A 16,305-nucleotide genomic window follows, 5' to 3' on the forward strand; every position below is an offset into this window, starting at 1 on the left:
ATGGTGGGGCTAAAGGGAGCTGATGACAAGTTTGGTACATGGGACGTGTTCAACGCGTATTAGCAAAAATTGTTACTTCTGGTTAAAAGGTAAAGTCTGATCCACATGTTGGAAATTGTAGAAAGTTGGAGACTCAGGAAAGCAAAAGGAAAGAGGCAGTGGTGAAGAACGTTAGGTGGTCAAGGAGCATATGAGGGTAGTAGAATGGCAGGAATGAGGAGAAATCGACAATAAAATGAAGGGGTGAGGGGGAAGGCCACAAATTCAAGATGTGCCACTTCTGAGAAGTACCTGGGTCCGCACAGCCAGCACATGGTGTTGGACTATACGTCCTGAAATCGGGCAGCTGGAAAACCCGGACTCCAGAATTCCTGCCCCTTCTCGACCAGGACAACTCGGTCTTCTGAGAAGTGTCTGCTACAAGAATTAAAGATGCACACAGTAGGTTGGAAGGTTGCAAACTTGACCTTTGCTCTGTTTACACCCACTGTCCTAGTTCTGGGAAGTACAGTCCTACTTTTCCAGTTGACTTTTCTGTGGTTTCATCTCTTTCCTTCCTCTCGCTCAGTGGGAGAAGGAGAATTCAGCTCGGGGTTTCCCAGAGCACCTAACGTGCGTCCCGCATCGTGGTGGGTTGAGATCTCCCAGGATCATACTGCGTCATTTAGTCGGTTTGTTGTTTCACTACATCTGTATTTATCTGCCAGTGTGTCAAAGAGGAGGTGATGGATGAGGGTAAAAGACCCAGAGTGGGCGATTGGCAGCGACAGCTGGACAGAATTAGCAAACTGAGGATGGGCTTCCTCCAAACAAAAGCAGCAACTCACTCTGCTGCCCTCATCTCTAGTGATAATTTACCTAAAGGTGGAAAACAAATTTTGGTGGTGGCAAACCTACCTTAGTACATGACAGTTGTTTAATAAATGTAACAAAGTTCGGCATCGCACGGGGCCGCTGTCAGACCTTGCTAGTTCATGTATTCAAGGATTTGCGGAATCTAGTTTCTTCAGACATTGATAGAGAATATATAGAAAGGGATATTAGAGGGTCATTTGAAAGCTGCTCTGAAGAACACTTCTGGATATGTGCTGTCCAGCAGAAAACTCTTTCAGTTCCTAGTGAGTGTGTTGGAATGCTTGCCTTTCCGGCAACTCTGCAAAAGATGATCTTACGGAACGGTCCTACCAGCTATGAAATAATTGGTGATCTCAAGTGTCCCGTTTTGTGAATTATCAGCTGTCTCTGCCAATGCAAAGGCCTGAGAGATCAACCTTCATGAAAAGACTTGAAGCACCTGCCCCAGGCTTGGTTCCATCTACTGTCCCTTTTGCCAATGCTAGTCGGTTGATTGCTCTACCCTGGACCAGTACTAAAAGCAGCAGCATCCCCTAGGAATTTGTTAGAACTGCAATTTCTTAGGCCCTACCCCTGAAGCAGGAACTCTGGAATAATTAACAAGACCTCCAGTGATTATAATGAACCACTGCTCTACCTTAGGATTTAAGTACTTGAGTTTGGGGCTTTTGTTTAATAGCAAAATGGTTGTTCTTCTCTTGCATGGCTCTTTTAAAGTATCCAGGGACTTCCCTGGTGGTCCAGTGGTTAAGAATCCATCTTGCAGTGCAGGGTACGCCGGTTCGATCCCTGGTCAGGGAACTAAGATCCCACACGCCACAGGGCAAATAAGCCCACACGCCGCAACTACTGAACACGTGCACCCTGGATCCCACGCGCCACAGCTAGAGAGAAGCCTGCACACTGCAAAGAAGAGACCGCACACCACAACTAAAGATCCCACGTGCCACAACTAAGACCTGATGCACCCCCAAAAAATAAATAAATAAATAAATATTTTTAAAATAATAAAAAAATAAAGTATCCAGTATTCTGAAACTGGGAACCAAATGTGTTAAAGAAAATGTTTCTTCTTAGAAGGAAAGCTTCCTCAAAATCTAGAGAGAAATCAATGACTAAATTGTAAAGGAATGAAAAATATCTAGTCCTTGGATTAGGACTCTTAGCCTGGATCTTCATCTTCTTGTCTGGCTTTATTCTCCAATAAAACTGATCAACAAGTTACTTATGCATATTTTGGAAGATATTTGAGTTGAATTTAGTCCAAACACGAAAGTAGTGTTATATAAGGAAATTTTTCGTAGTGAACTTGGAAAGCGTTGATTAGTAGCCTAGTAGTCAGAATTCCTTTGAGCCAGATGGACATTAAATATACTGGCTTCCTATCTGTGTAACTACAGCTTTGTGGGATCTATTGATCCACTACTTAACAAGCCAGTGGCCCAATTCAAAATAACCACTTCCACTGCTCTCCCACAATGTACCACATAAGTATATTTTTTAAGAGGAAAAGATTCAGGGGTTAGATGGAAACAATCTTCAAATATTTAAGTCATTTGTTATTGAGAAGAAAATAGTATTATTTTGTGTGGCTCAGTAGAATAGAGCATGATTAAACACTTAGAAGAGGACAGATTTTTGTTCAATAAAATGGAGAATTTCTGGGCTTCCCTGGTGGCGTAGTGGTTGAGAGTCCGCCTGCCAATGCAGGGGACACGGGTTCGTGCCCTGGTCCAGGAGGATCCCACATGCCGCGGAGCGACTGGGCCCGTGAGCCATGGCCGCTGGGCCTGCGCATCTGGAGCCTGTGCTCTGCAATGAGAGAGGCCACAACAGTGAGAGGCCCGCGTACCGGAAAAAAAAAAAAAAAAGAATTTTTTAACCTGTTTAGCTACCCAAAACTAAACAGGTTTCCTAACAAGGTCTGTGTTACCTAGACAGGGGCATTTTCATTGATGGTCTAGAGAAGTTTTCTTCATTAGTTAAAAGTTAATCAGGTGAACTTTAAGATCCCTCATCTTAGTGCATTCAGGCTGCTATAACAGAAACACCATAGACTGGGCGGCTTAAATAGCAAACATTTATTTCTCATTGTTCTGAAAGCTGGAAGTCCAAGATGAAGGTGCGAGTGGATTGGGTATCTGGCAAGAGCCCACTACCTGGTTCATAGATGTCCATCTTCTCCGTGTCCTCATATGGTAGAAGGTGGGTGGGAGAGCTCTCTGTGGCCCCTTTTATGAGGGTACTAATCCCATTCATGAGGGTTCCACCCTCATGACCTAATCCCCTCCCAAAGACCCCACCTCCTAATACCATCACACTGGGGGTTAGGATTTCAACATATGAATGGGGAAGGAGGGGGACATAAACATTTACTCCATAACACCTTCAAACTCAAAGATGCTATAACATATTTTCAAGTCTCCTTCACATTAACTATCTAGAGTAGAGGTTGCTTCTCTCCTTTTTCATATATGATCTGTTCTGTGAAGCCATGTTCCAATGAGGAACAGCAGATTTTCTGTGGCAGGGTGTTGCCGTTTGCTCATTTTGCAAACCTGTTCATGATCATGTACATGTTTCCTTTGTTTGCGTTTCAAGGATACAAAGCTGTAGGTAGGAGATCCTGCAATGGAGGCACCGCATATCAAATCTAATCCTTTGTATCTTCATCCACAATTGAAACTAAATACAATCAAGACATAGAAAAAGGATCAGGAAAAATAAACAAATCCTCCAGAGATCCGCCAGGACTGGAGGTCTTGGTAAGCTTCATAGGCAGTCAGACTTACCTAATAATCCAGTTCTACTAATGACGGCAACTAGTATTTTGAAGCTATCATGCCGTTATATGACACATTTTGATACTGTTTCACCAGAGCGAGCCAAAAGAATGATATACTGGAGATTCACAACTTTATAAGGAATTGTCTAAACAATCTAAGCTCCTCACTCTTTAGAGTTATAAATACATGCTGTGCTTTGCTAATCTGTCCATCAGTGAAAACTGTTTTAGCTTCTCCTCCACTTTTATTTGCAAATTCTGTACATTGATACAAGCCCAGTTCAGCTAACAGGGGAGCATTCTTTATTTTTTTCCTTAATTAAGTAAACATCATGTACCTTTGTATGGGTAATGTTTTAGTAAGCTTACAAATAAAATCAAAAATTGCTTTCTTCTTGAAGACTCAGGTATTAAAATCAGCCCAACTGTGTTGCATTATAATCTCTAATATCACATCAGATTTTAATAAGCCTCTTTTTTTACAGCACACATGTGCTTAAGACTTCATGGAAACCAAATCTGTGGAGAGAAGGGATTACTTTAGATTACTTTGAAATATGCATTGTTTGAAATGGCCTCTGGTGACCAGCTTTCGTGAATGGCTGATTTTACTTGTGGGACACATCATCTGGTTTAATTATATTAGCTCCTCTGTGTGACAAGTGCTGGTCTTGTGTGTGCTGAGAAATGAAGGTTTCAAACAAAGTTGAGGAGTTAGAAAATAAATTCTGGACATGGAGCACCATTGGGTGTTTGTAGTATAGATGGTTAGATGAGATTTAAGGACTTGGCCAGCTGTAAACATCTATTTATAAAGATACTCTAGTGACAATAAACATACATTTGCCCCAAATGTCCATAGACATAGATTATAATCTGAGCCTTTTCAGGAAGATTATTTTACAGATATGACAGATAATTGTTTATGGTGATAATATAGCTCTTAAAATTTTCCTTCTATAAATTCTTCGGCTTAAAACTTCATAAACTTCACTTTTTTGTAACAGTAGAGTAAAATTTGAGTTTTCGTTAGCTAAAATATTTCCCAGCTTCTGTCCAGACAAAAAGCTAAGACAGAAGTCATATTTTAAGTTTCAAGTTACTACAGGCCTTTTATGCAAGTACTGTGATTTGAATCAGTGAATTTATGGTTTTAAAAATGTCCTACTGTGTCTCTTCAGGTGCTATTCACCTGAAGACTGTAATAAATATCCCTGTGTCCAAATACTGTTTTGAGGGTAAACTGATGAATTTGATTGGACAAGAATGTCATAAATCAGATGGATGCCAATAAAAATGGGTAGATAATTTATCTTTGCTGTATGCTTTGTGGCTAAAATTAGTAAATTAATTTTCCTAGAGAGGCCTGCTAGCTACTCAGTTTGTTCTACTATAATGATATTTTCCACGATTGCAGGCCTGAATTTCACTTGAAAGTTAAGTAGAGTTGCTTTTTTTTTTTTTTTTTTTTTTTTTGGTACGCGGGCCTCTCACCGCTGTGGCCTCTCCCGTTGCGGAGCACAGGCTCCAGACGCACAGGCTCAGCGGCCATGGCTCACGGGCCCAGCCGCTCCGCGGCATGTGGGATCCTCCCAGACCGGGGCACGAACCCGCGTCCCCTGTATCGGCAGGCAGACTCTCAACCACTGCGCCACCAGGGAAGCCCTAGAGTTGCTTTTTTTTTACTTGATAAATGTGCAGCTATGCTTGGTAATCACTGGGGGTTAAGTATACAGCTGAAGGAAAGGTGACAACCTGAAGACAGTAGACGGATTTAGGTACGTATAAAGCACACGTTGAAGATGATTTTGTCATTAAAAGGCTTGGAATGATATATTTAGCCAATAACACAAAAAAACCTCAAACAGCATTTCCCAGTACAACTTGTGAAGGAAGTATTTTTGAAATAATACATGAACTAATCTGAATTTTAGGGTTTCCTTGAAAATGGGTCTCTGAGCAAAGGAGTTGACTTAAATATGGATGTTTGATTTTCTTTAAAGGTTCTCCTGTAAATAATACATTTTGGAAGAAAACTTTAAAAAACAGAGCTATTCCCCATAATTTGTCCCTAAATCTTGAGCTAAGAACTAGAATTTGTTGTCTTTTGACATGCACATTTGTTTTTCACACTCTGTGTTCCCAGACCTCCCTTTCTTGGTCATGACTCCGTGTGAGGCCAGCAGCATCCCTCAGAAGGAACTTGTGTCTCCATTCTTCTGTATTTAAACCCTTAGAAAATGTTAAAGAGCATTATATTGGTAGCAAGCTTTATAGCCTAGAAAGTAAGCCAGTGGGAACTCTCTTGACTGTGGCTTAATTTTTAAAGCTAAGTCAGGTGTTCTTCTTTCCTCACATAGATGTTATCTACAAGAAAATATTTTGAGAAGTGCTTTTGAAATCTAAATGTAGCACCTACCTGTATTTGTTAAAATATTTTCTTCACCTTAAATGTATCACAAGAACTGTGGAACTTTAAAATAAATTCATACTGTACCAGATTATGTACATCAGGGAAACAAACTAAAATGAAACATGTCCCCCCAATTCCCAAAGCTGTTAAAAGGTGCATTTTTTGTACCTAGGAATGGTAGAACTTTAAGCTACGAAGATTATGTTTCTTCATTACTTAAGCATGTATCTGCATGTATGAGTATATTTATACATGTATCTTAAGTATGTGCGTGTGCAGGCATCTAGTGAGAAAAAAAGATAAATACGTAGGGTACTGATGAAACTTGATGCTTGTGGTAGACAGCAGTGTTCAGCACACTTCAGCTGTGCCATCAGTTTCCAGCCCTCTTGCAGTTGGATGGGGTCATGTGACTAGTTACAGCCAATGAAATATTAGAAGTGATCTGAGTCACTTCCAGGTTGAAGCCATGAAAAGTTCTCCTGCAAGATTCTTCAGTTTTTTTCTTCCTCTGCTTCTTGGTCCAGCTATTGCAGCAACACATCAACTGTGCCCCCATCAGCCCGCATCCATGCATGACCGGGCAGAGCAAAGCTCCTGTCACTCTGTGTGTGACTTGTAGTGTGTGTTAAGTCATTGATATTTGGGGTTTTTTCTTATTGTTATTGCAACAAACTATTTCTGCTGACTTATGCAATACCTCCAGATACTTCAATACAGATAAGCTATAAATATATGAAACCAAAGGCAAATTTAATGTAATAAATCATATACCATAAGGAGTAGCTAAGATGCCTAAGACCACATTTGGGGTTCTTTTTATCAATATGCTATTCTTGCACTAGACCCAAGCTGAAATTTCCAATGCCCCACTTTTTAAAGTTCAACAGTCTTCTTGTTCTCATTATCTTGGAGCTCATTGCCACCATCAAAACTTGTGACCAGTATCAGACCCTTTGGACACTCTGTAGCATCTGCTTCAGGAATATCAAGTCCTTCTGGGGGTTTTTTTCATAATTTTTAGGTCACTTTGGTTTTCTTTGTTTTGCTAATTTCGATTTGAAAGAAGCTAGACAAATCTCAGTCTTGGACCCTTTGCATTCTCCAAAATCCTCTTGGTGAGCTTGTTATGTGGTTTTATTTGCTACCTTTGTGGGTTAACTCTCAAAAGTACATTTCTTGCTGTAACCTCTCACTTCATTCTCATCACTGCTTACCTCTTTCTGTCTATTCTGTTCCTCCACGAAAAAACAGAGGGAAAGCCTAGAAAATTTACTTATTTCTATTTTTATCATGCAAAGATCATGGGGAAAAAATCCAACTTAAACATAAAAAAAAATAAAATCTGTCCCTCTCCCTCATCGTACCCCAGGGATAACCAACGCTAACAATTTTGTGAATAGATGACTTTTCAAGGTTCCTTCCAATGTCAGGATTTACAGTGTTGGGGGGAGAAAACAGAAAGGGAAAAAAAAGGAAGAAAAGCAAACATTGTTCGAGGAGGATCTCATCATTTAGCCAAGGATTTCCCCAAAGGTGCTCCAGGTCAGAGATGCACACTTTCCAGCTGTCGTTGGTGATCGGAAGAGATTTATTATTCGAGGGGTATAAAAATGTTACCGCACCAGAGGGAGACTGTTGTCTATCTTCTTTGCTTGGAGTTGTAATAAATTAGATCGGGAAGCAGGCTTTCTTGGGTTTAACAGTAGATGAACTTTGCCAGCTATGGGGTTTTTAAAAGAAAAAATTAGCTCCTTCATGGTTTCACATATATCATAAAGAAGCTAGCACATCCTGAAGGCTTCCTCTAAAAAAAAAAAGTGATATATGGCAAACTTGAAAGTCAAAATTAAAGGAAAAGGGCCATGTAAACTGACCCTAGGAAATGTGGGAACTATGTCGATTGGCGTTGGGGGGGGGGGATGGGGGAGGGTAGATACCACCTTCTTGCTGGTATAATCCTATTTTGCTTCACTCTAACGATAAACTAAGTGTGTTCTGGTTAAATTCAGCTTTGAATAATTGCATGCTGCTGGCCTGATCTCCCCCACTGCTGTGATTGGTTATGGTGTCCTTTTTTTTTTTTCTCTGTCTTCACTCTGGAGTGGCATTGCTTTGTACTAGAAACAATTCCATTGCCCCATCCCTGAGAGGTTGATTTCTGTGCTGAGTGGGTTGTTCTGGGCCTGTCTCTCACATACTTTAGATTTGTGGACATTCATTTATAAAGTTCTGTGTTATCCTCAGATTAAACACACACACACACACACACACACACACACACACAGAATGTCATCACAGAATGTCATCACTCATTAGATTTGCAGGCATTTAGAACTTAGGACAGTTTCAAGGCTTTAAGGGGAAAAAAAATGAATTACGTTTGTGACTGGGGCCAAATCTGTAGCCTTAGAGGTGAAAGGCCGGGCTTAACTATGGAACCAAATATACTCTAGGCCAGTAATTCTCAAATTCTTTGGGCTTGGAATCCCTTTATATTATTGAAATTGTGTTTTTATCCTTTTATATTATTAAGCTTGTGTTTATGGGGATTTTAGCTATTGATACTTAGAAATTCAAACTGAGAATTTTTAAAAGTATTAATTAAAAAACAATAAATCCATATGTTAAATGATATATAATATTTTATGAAAAATGACTACATTTTCCAAACCAAAACAATATCGGTGACTAAAGTGGCACGTTTTACATTTTTGCAAATCTAATATTTATCTGAATAAAAGAGAACTGGATTCTTATATCTGCTTCTGCATTCAATCTGTTGACATATATTGTTTTGGTTGAGGTATAGGAATAAAGTTCAGCCTCACATGGATAAATAGTTGGAAAAGAAGTATTTCAAGAACTTTTTTCAGATACTTGTAGATCTTCTTTGATACTATACCAAAACTTGACAAGTGATTCCTAAAGGTTAGGTGTAGTAAGAAATCTGAAACCCTATCAATGAGCTTTTCCTACTCTGTTACATTAAAATCCAGTGGTCATCTTGCACTTTTAATGAATTTTTTTTACACGTGTATGATTTTGTAACATTGTATTTGGTCATTTGGGAAACACTGGTTCATTGAATTATGCAAATAGTCGAAGTGTTGACACATTTCATTTTACAGTACCATAAAATAACATTCGTCAATATCAACATCAGTGTCATCGGAAAGGTTTTACATATTGGAAAGCTGCTAAGCTCACAGTGGCAGATACAAGTTTTCCAAAGTTCTGCTTTTGACTTGAAAGCTAGATTTCTGTCATTGGCAACAAACACGACAAATACCGTCAGTTGCTTTCCTTGAAATGACAGTCTGATTTCATTCACGACTTGAGAAAATGTCTGCCAAAAATCCAAGTCCAAGTAATTCTTTCAACTAAAAATAGCGTTTGAGCAAAAACAGAGAAAAAAGATGTCTAGTTCACCTGGCAACTCAGTCCCACGAGTGCTTTCCCTCAACGAGCATCACACCTCCATAGGCTGCAAAGGGTTTTATGTGTCCCTTCTCTCTCATAAAACAGAAAACTTAAAAGAAAAGATGTGCATTCAAGGGTCAAGGTTTAATCAAATTGATCATTTTACTGCTTCATCTTGAGTGAAACTGTTTTTTTTTTTTTAACTGTATGTGATGCTCCTTTCATTCATACAAAAGCAGCTTTACCCACCATTGCTCTTAGATCATCGGTGCAAATGTCAACGAAGTGAAAAAGGGAAATAAAGTGTCAGTATTCTTCAAAATCGTTCTGGTCTTGTGGACTCCACCCACAAGGATCTCAGGGTCCCCCCAAAGTCCCAGATTACACTTTGACAACCACAGTGGTGGACAAGCATATGGCCACCATTCCCTTTACCTCGGCACCAGCTGCCCAGACGAAGGGAGGCTTATTGAAGACAGAGACCCCCCCCCCCCTTAAACCTACTGGGGCAACGAGGGCTTTGATTTAGTATGGAGTTTTGCTGGACAAGCATATGTGAACTAGACTTTCTGTCCAGTTGGCTTGAAGGCTTCCCAGTCTTTTCTTTCTTTTATATGTGACTTGAAACTTTTAATGTCACATTTATAGTTGGCTTGACTGCCCCAAACAAAGTGTTGTAAACTTTCCCCACCAATTGGCCATAGCTACAATTGGTGTTTTCACTTTAGAGCTTGAAGAATAGGCATCTTGTGTTCTGGTCCTGATTTGTGAATACAGCAACCGTTCCTCAAGCTCACTTTCCATGTGTGAGAAAAACCTCTTTTGACATTTCTCCTATTTTCAACTATTTCTCAAGACAAGCTGTTAGTCTCTAAGGACACTTGCTGTCTGCCACAAAGTATCCAATTCAAACATTGCATCGTTGTCTCCTTTGTTGAGGTCTGCATTTTGTCTGTCAGGTTTTTTTTTCTTCTTTTCCTTCTGGAGCTGGAAACCAGGCAGTGAGAGGATGACAGGTTCTAAAAGGTCATATTTGAATAAAGAATTGTCTGTGTGCACTTTTCTTCAGAGTTGTGTGTTTTAGTAAAGGGAGCGCTCCTGCTGGCCAGACCTGTCTGAAAGTTCCATTTTCTTTACCACTCAATTTCTCGGCTTTTACATATGAATCCCCTGAATCGATAATAAATTGTGGCAGAAAAAAATAAACGTAGGTCTCTTCTGCACCTTTAACTGTCCAGAGAGAAAAGTTACTTTATAGGTAAAAGGTGCATCTTCTCTGCTGTCCCTTTTCTTTATTAGGAAATGATTTTCAATGTAGTTTATACAAGGTACCATTAAGGCTAATTTTCTTTTTCCTAAAGGAAGAAGTAAAGTAAATACGAGAAAGAAAAGAATAACCCAGAACCCTGATTGGGTTCCAGGGAATATTATCAGCATCTTAATAGTCAAGAATTTTCAGTTGTGTGTGACTGATTATTTAAACCAAGCGCTGCTGTTCGCTCCATACAATGCATCTGACTGTATTTTCTGGGTCACCATTGTCAGCAGAGGTTAGTTTAAACCACAGAGGATGCAGGAAACCCTGCTGACTCTCTTCACACAACATCACCTGCTTTGAGAGGTGGGCAAAAGTTTTGCTGCTTCAAGGACCAACCCCCCCTAAGAAATTTCTGTATTTAACTCTTAGGTTAATGCACGCTCTGTGGGAGAAGGCCATTGTTTCACTCGTTTCTTTTGCTTTCCCATCCTTCATGCTTGTATCAGTTTTCTCATGATTTAAAACAAATGCCCAGAAACCCGACAGTCAAGGCAGAACAATTGCGGGCTTTCAGCGTTCAGAAGGCACCGCGATCACTGAAATAACGCCGAGTTATTACCAAACAAGAAACAAAACCACACGCCAAACCATACATATTGACTTTCTCAAGCCACAGGCTCAGTCGGAGGTGGCTTGCTTTTTGCTCTGCAGATCACGTGGTCAGGACTGCCTCGCTGCAGATGCTGGACTTTTGTTTTAAAATCTAGTTCTTACTGAGTCCTTCTCTCTCTCTCTCTCTCCCCCTCCCTTCTTCCCTCCCAGAGAATAATTACAGGCTGCAAAGTAAAAAGCATTAGAACTGTTTACAAAACAGCTCAAAAAGTTTAAAATAATAGGGGCGTATGTGTTTGTGTAAAACACAATAATGTGTATGGCAGGGGGAAACGGTACACCGTCTTTCTTCATTCTTCTTTCGCTGCCCCACGTCACCCTCCAGAATTTAAGGCGCGGAAGGGAGCGATGGAGTCCCTTTCCTTCTGCTTTGCAGTCCTCACACTTCATCCGCGATGCTTACTTATCTGATACCCGTTTATTGTTGAGCATCAAAATACAGACCCTCAGGTGTGTGGGGACAGAGTGGCTGCTGGAGCGGGCTGCTATCTGATTAATTTTAGGGCAGTCGAAATTCCCATACAGATGCTCCCTCATGACATTCAAGAGAAAGATGGTGTTTTTTTGGTTTTTTTAATGAGCCCTTTGCTATCTTTCGGAAGTCCAAGAGACCAGCTTTCAGCAGGTTAGCGTTCTAAAGTGAAAGGGGCATTTTTCCAACCCTTTCCAAAGTCTCCTCCTGTGCAGATTTGCAAAGATTTCACAGTGTTCCCCTCCATATTTGATCTGATTTGGTTTTTTTTAAGGTGGAAGGGTCGCCTCTAACCTCCAGCCTCAGAGCCCATCAGTCATGTTGCTTTGCAGGTTGAGATCTGCTGCGGCAAAGCCAAACCTCGGTGCTAGCGGCGCTGCACCGGCTCTGAACAGTAGTGAAGCTGGTGCCGACAGTCGGAGGAGGGCTGTGTCCCCTTAGGCGCCGATGCGCTGGGGACGAGGGCTGGGCTGAGGGACCAGCCCAGCCGGGAGGAAGCATCCCTTCCCCCGGTGATTGATGAAGCACAGTTAGGAGCTTTTTGGAGGCTGGGAAAGGTTGTCCTCCCAGCCCCTTACTATGAAGTCTTTGTCAGCAAAAAAGAACTCTCCTGGGCAGTGAGTGACTTCATGCAGATGACAAATGACAGCTTTGCGTTTCATTCTGCTTGATAAGTACTCAATATCGTACGCAGGTGAGTTAACGCTCCCCAGATGCAAACACTCCAGTGCACTGTGGTTTCACAGGCACTGCTGGTTCTTCCTTATCAGTCATTTGTTTTCTTGGGGATGTTTAAAGTACTATTAAAGTGTGAGCAGGGATGATACCCAGATCACCGTATTTATGATTATGAAATGAAGATATTATTCATGTCATTTGTTAGCAGTTCTGAATGTTGTTTCCTTCTGTCTCTCCCTTTTGGAGTACAGATTTTTTAAATTATATCAATATCTTTGTATAGATATGATTTATACATTACAGTTCTATTTATTATACTTATATATAAATATAATATATAAATCATATCTATACATATATATTTATGCTGCTTCAAGAGACTCTTTCAGACCAAAACTCTGTGTCAAAATCCTTGACTGACGTTTCCTTTTGTATTTTTTCTCCCCCTTCCAGGACCCCATCTGCAGATGTCCTGAATACCTATGAGTATAGCAGTTGATTATTCAACCAGGATACCTAATTCAAGGTATTAGCTCTTGTCAGAAAGCTTTTACATCTGAGCTCTGTGTTGGAAATTCTATTTTGGCAATGAATTTTGAAATCAGAAAAGTTGGAATGAGAATAAAGGACAAAAGTGAATTTGCAAAATAATCAAGCGCTTAAAAAAACGACCTGATGCCTGGTAGGGTTTGCCACTTCTGACTCATGGGCAGCCCTTTCTCTGCCAGTTTTTGTGCCAGTTCTCGCTGAGTTGTAGTCCTTTTTCTGCAACTGTGTCTGGGGTTTGGATTTCATTTTCGTCTCTCGCTCTCCCTTTCTCTCTGACTGCCCAGAGCTGCAGGAACCAGGAGACAGACGTTTTGTCAGTTTTGCAACATTGGACCAAGCACAATGAAGTATTCTTGCTGTGCTCTGGTTTTGGCTGTGCTGGGCACACAGCTACTGGGGAGCCTCGGTTCAACCATCAGATCCCCGAGGTTCAGAGGCCGGATACAGCAGGAGCGAAAAAACATCCGACCCAACATCATTCTCGTGCTCACTGATGATCAAGACGTGGAGTTGGGTGAGACACTGGTTTGTCGCTTGTTGGTCTCTTTCGCTCAAATGATTTGCTGGCTTGCATTATCAGTAACAGTCAGTTAACTTTTGGGGGTTTGACACATAATGGTAGTACCTGAACCAACACCCTGGGTTATAAAATGTACTCATATTAATGATAAAGCATTTGGTTTGTGTTTCAACTTGACTCTTCTGATCTTAAGGTTTTGAAGCTGGGGGTGGGCTGGGAGGATGGGAAGATGGCAGGCGAGAGGAAGCACGAAACTGTAGAAGTCAAGTGTTGGATCGTGTGCCTTGGAAAGCTCTTTTCAAGATATTTGGGCAAATTTGTTTCAAAGAGTATGAGATTCTGACTGTAATTCTCTGCTCTGCATATGAACATAGGTGGATACAAAAAGAACTTGTCGGGGCTTCCCTGGTGGCGCAGTGGTTGAGAGTCCGCCTGCTGAGGCAGGGGACGCAGGTTCGTGCCCCGGTCTGGGAAGATCCCACATGCCGCGGAGCGGCTGGGCCCATGAGCCATGGCCGCTGAGCCTGCACGTCCGAAGCCTTAAAAAAACAAACAAACAAAAAAAAAACTTGTTGATGGTCATTATTATTAAGGTGATTCCTTTATTCACAGCTTGTGATTGTTAGGGAATTGAAAGTTACAGTATTCTGCACATCCTCCCGGTAGTAATTCACTGCTACCACCCTAGACAGGATGCTTTTCTGAAGAACTTGCTCACCTGGGTTAATTCTAGAGCACTTAGAAAGCCTGCCAACATCTGGTGTTTCATCTGAGCTTCTGTATCACCTGATTTGGTTTCTCACCTTCTCACTTTCTTTAATGGCCCGGCCCTATGGTCTTGCCCATAAGCTTAGGGTCAAGTTCTTCTAGGGTACCTAGGACAAATGAAAAGTTTGCCCTTACAGGTTGTCACCACCACTCATTTCCATTCCTGGATGCAATTCCTTGCTCTCAAGAAATCGCTCAGCTAGGCTTATCCATCACGCTGAACTTGACCGTCGCTAGTAGCTTTTAGACTTCCTGCTAGCAGAGCACCCTGGGCTTCTTTCCAGAGCTCCTCTGGCTAGGGTCTTTGAGGATAAACCCCTCCAGGCTGGAATTTGATCCACAGGGATAGGGATTTTGATTTCCAATTGGAAACCAAACCTAGAATCCCAAAAAGTCAACTCTTTGGGTTCAGCTGGAAACAAAGGCACTAAAAGCCAGCAGAGGTAATGATTATTGGAGGTGACTTGCAGAGTCTGTTTTCTCTCACTTAACTGCTTATTTTTAAATTTTTATTATTTGGTTACGCCGGGTCTTAGTTGCAGCTGGCGGGCTCCTTAGTTGTGGCACGTGAACTCTTAGTTGCGGCATGCATGTGGGATCTAGTTCCCTGAGCAGGGATTGAACCCTGGCCCCCTGTATTGGGAGCGCAGAGTCTCAACCACTGCGCCACCAGGGAAGTCCCTCTCACTTAATTGCTTAAGCAAGAATTTTCAGGCATCATGCCAAAATGAAAAGTCTTGCAAGTATGACTTTAGCATGTATGTGGCTGGTGGTTTAAGTCTTCATTCACCTACAGGGCAAGTAAAGTGCAGACCTTTGAATTCACTTCCCTTAACATCTCTCATATCCGTCCTTTTCAATGAAGCCATTCTCTTCTCTTTCTCTTTCTCCCAGTCTTTCCCTAACTGGTTGGTCACGTGACCTGTGCCCTCTAGTCTTGGCCCCTCCTACCTATTCTTCATTTCCTGCAAGTATCTGATCAGGTCTCTGCTGCTTAAAACCCTCCACTGGGTTCCTTTACCAAGACGGTGAAACCCCTCTCCTCTGCAGGCTGATGAGCGCCGGGCATCTGTCCCTACCTATTTCTGTAAGGCTATTTCCCTTTCCCTCACTTTTGCTCTGTGCTGCATGGAAACAACTTACACTTCCCTGAAGGTGTCTGGTGGTTTCATCTCCCTCACCTATATTTCATGCCTTTGTACATCTCATCCCCTCTGCCCTTTCCCCATTTTTCCACCTGGCGAAGCCCTACCTATTCTTCGTGACCCAGTCCAGATGCCTTCCCCTCGGGGGGTCTTCTTTACCAAAAACGATCCTGCTGTCCAGCAGGGTGGAGGGAACTTTCCTTTGCACCACCTTGGACCTGCCTCCAGCGTATGACCCTAAATCCACCATGTACTTCCATACCTGTCTCTTCCACTTAACTGAGAGCAACTAGAGGGCAGGGTAGTGTTCTATTTATGTTGTAGTCCTGATGCTGGGACTGTGCTGGGAACCTAGTAGGTGCTCAGTAAACTGGAAATGCACCCACAGGGGCCTGAAAAGGCTAACACAATTCCCAGAAATGAATGCAAGTATCCGTCATGATCTACCTCTTCAATATACAACCCTTGTCTTTAAAATAAATTAAGGAATTGTTTGATCAGTGTATTTTTAAGAGTTCAAAATTTCATCCTTATCCTATAGTTAATGAATTCATTCAGTAGATATTTATTAAGCAGTTATTAAACACTGGCTTCTAGTGGAAGCACATGGATATAATGGTGAAGAGTCGTCGGCCAGGTTCAATCAACCCAGCTCTTTCCTACATGTTTGCCTTGCCTTTACTTCCTTCCTTGATTTCCTACCCAGATACCAGGCTAAGCATTCACTCATTTAATCATCACAGTCGCTCTATGAAGTGGTTACTATT

At 41.5% G+C, this 16,305-nt stretch overlaps 1 protein-coding gene across 9 annotated transcripts in view; it reads left to right on the forward strand.

Moving 5' to 3' along the window:
* Positions 1-16,305, forward strand: part of SULF1 (sulfatase 1) — a 171,745-nt gene that overhangs the window by 84,336 nt on the left and 71,104 nt on the right. For all 9 annotated transcript variants that reach the window (XM_032610378.1, XM_032610382.1, XM_032610375.1 and 6 more), the window contains 2 exons: positions 13,010-13,082; positions 13,390-13,619. In XM_032610378.1, the coding sequence (XP_032466269.1) occupies positions 13,039-13,082; positions 13,390-13,619 (274 nt within the window). In that variant the 5' untranslated portion in view covers positions 13,010-13,038. The remainder of the gene's footprint in view (positions 1-13,009; positions 13,083-13,389; positions 13,620-16,305) is intronic.

The sequence above is a fragment of the Phocoena sinus genome, chromosome 17 (genome assembly GCF_008692025.1).
Source record: "Phocoena sinus isolate mPhoSin1 chromosome 17, mPhoSin1.pri, whole genome shotgun sequence".
Lineage (NCBI taxonomy): Eukaryota > Metazoa > Chordata > Mammalia > Artiodactyla > Phocoenidae > Phocoena > Phocoena sinus.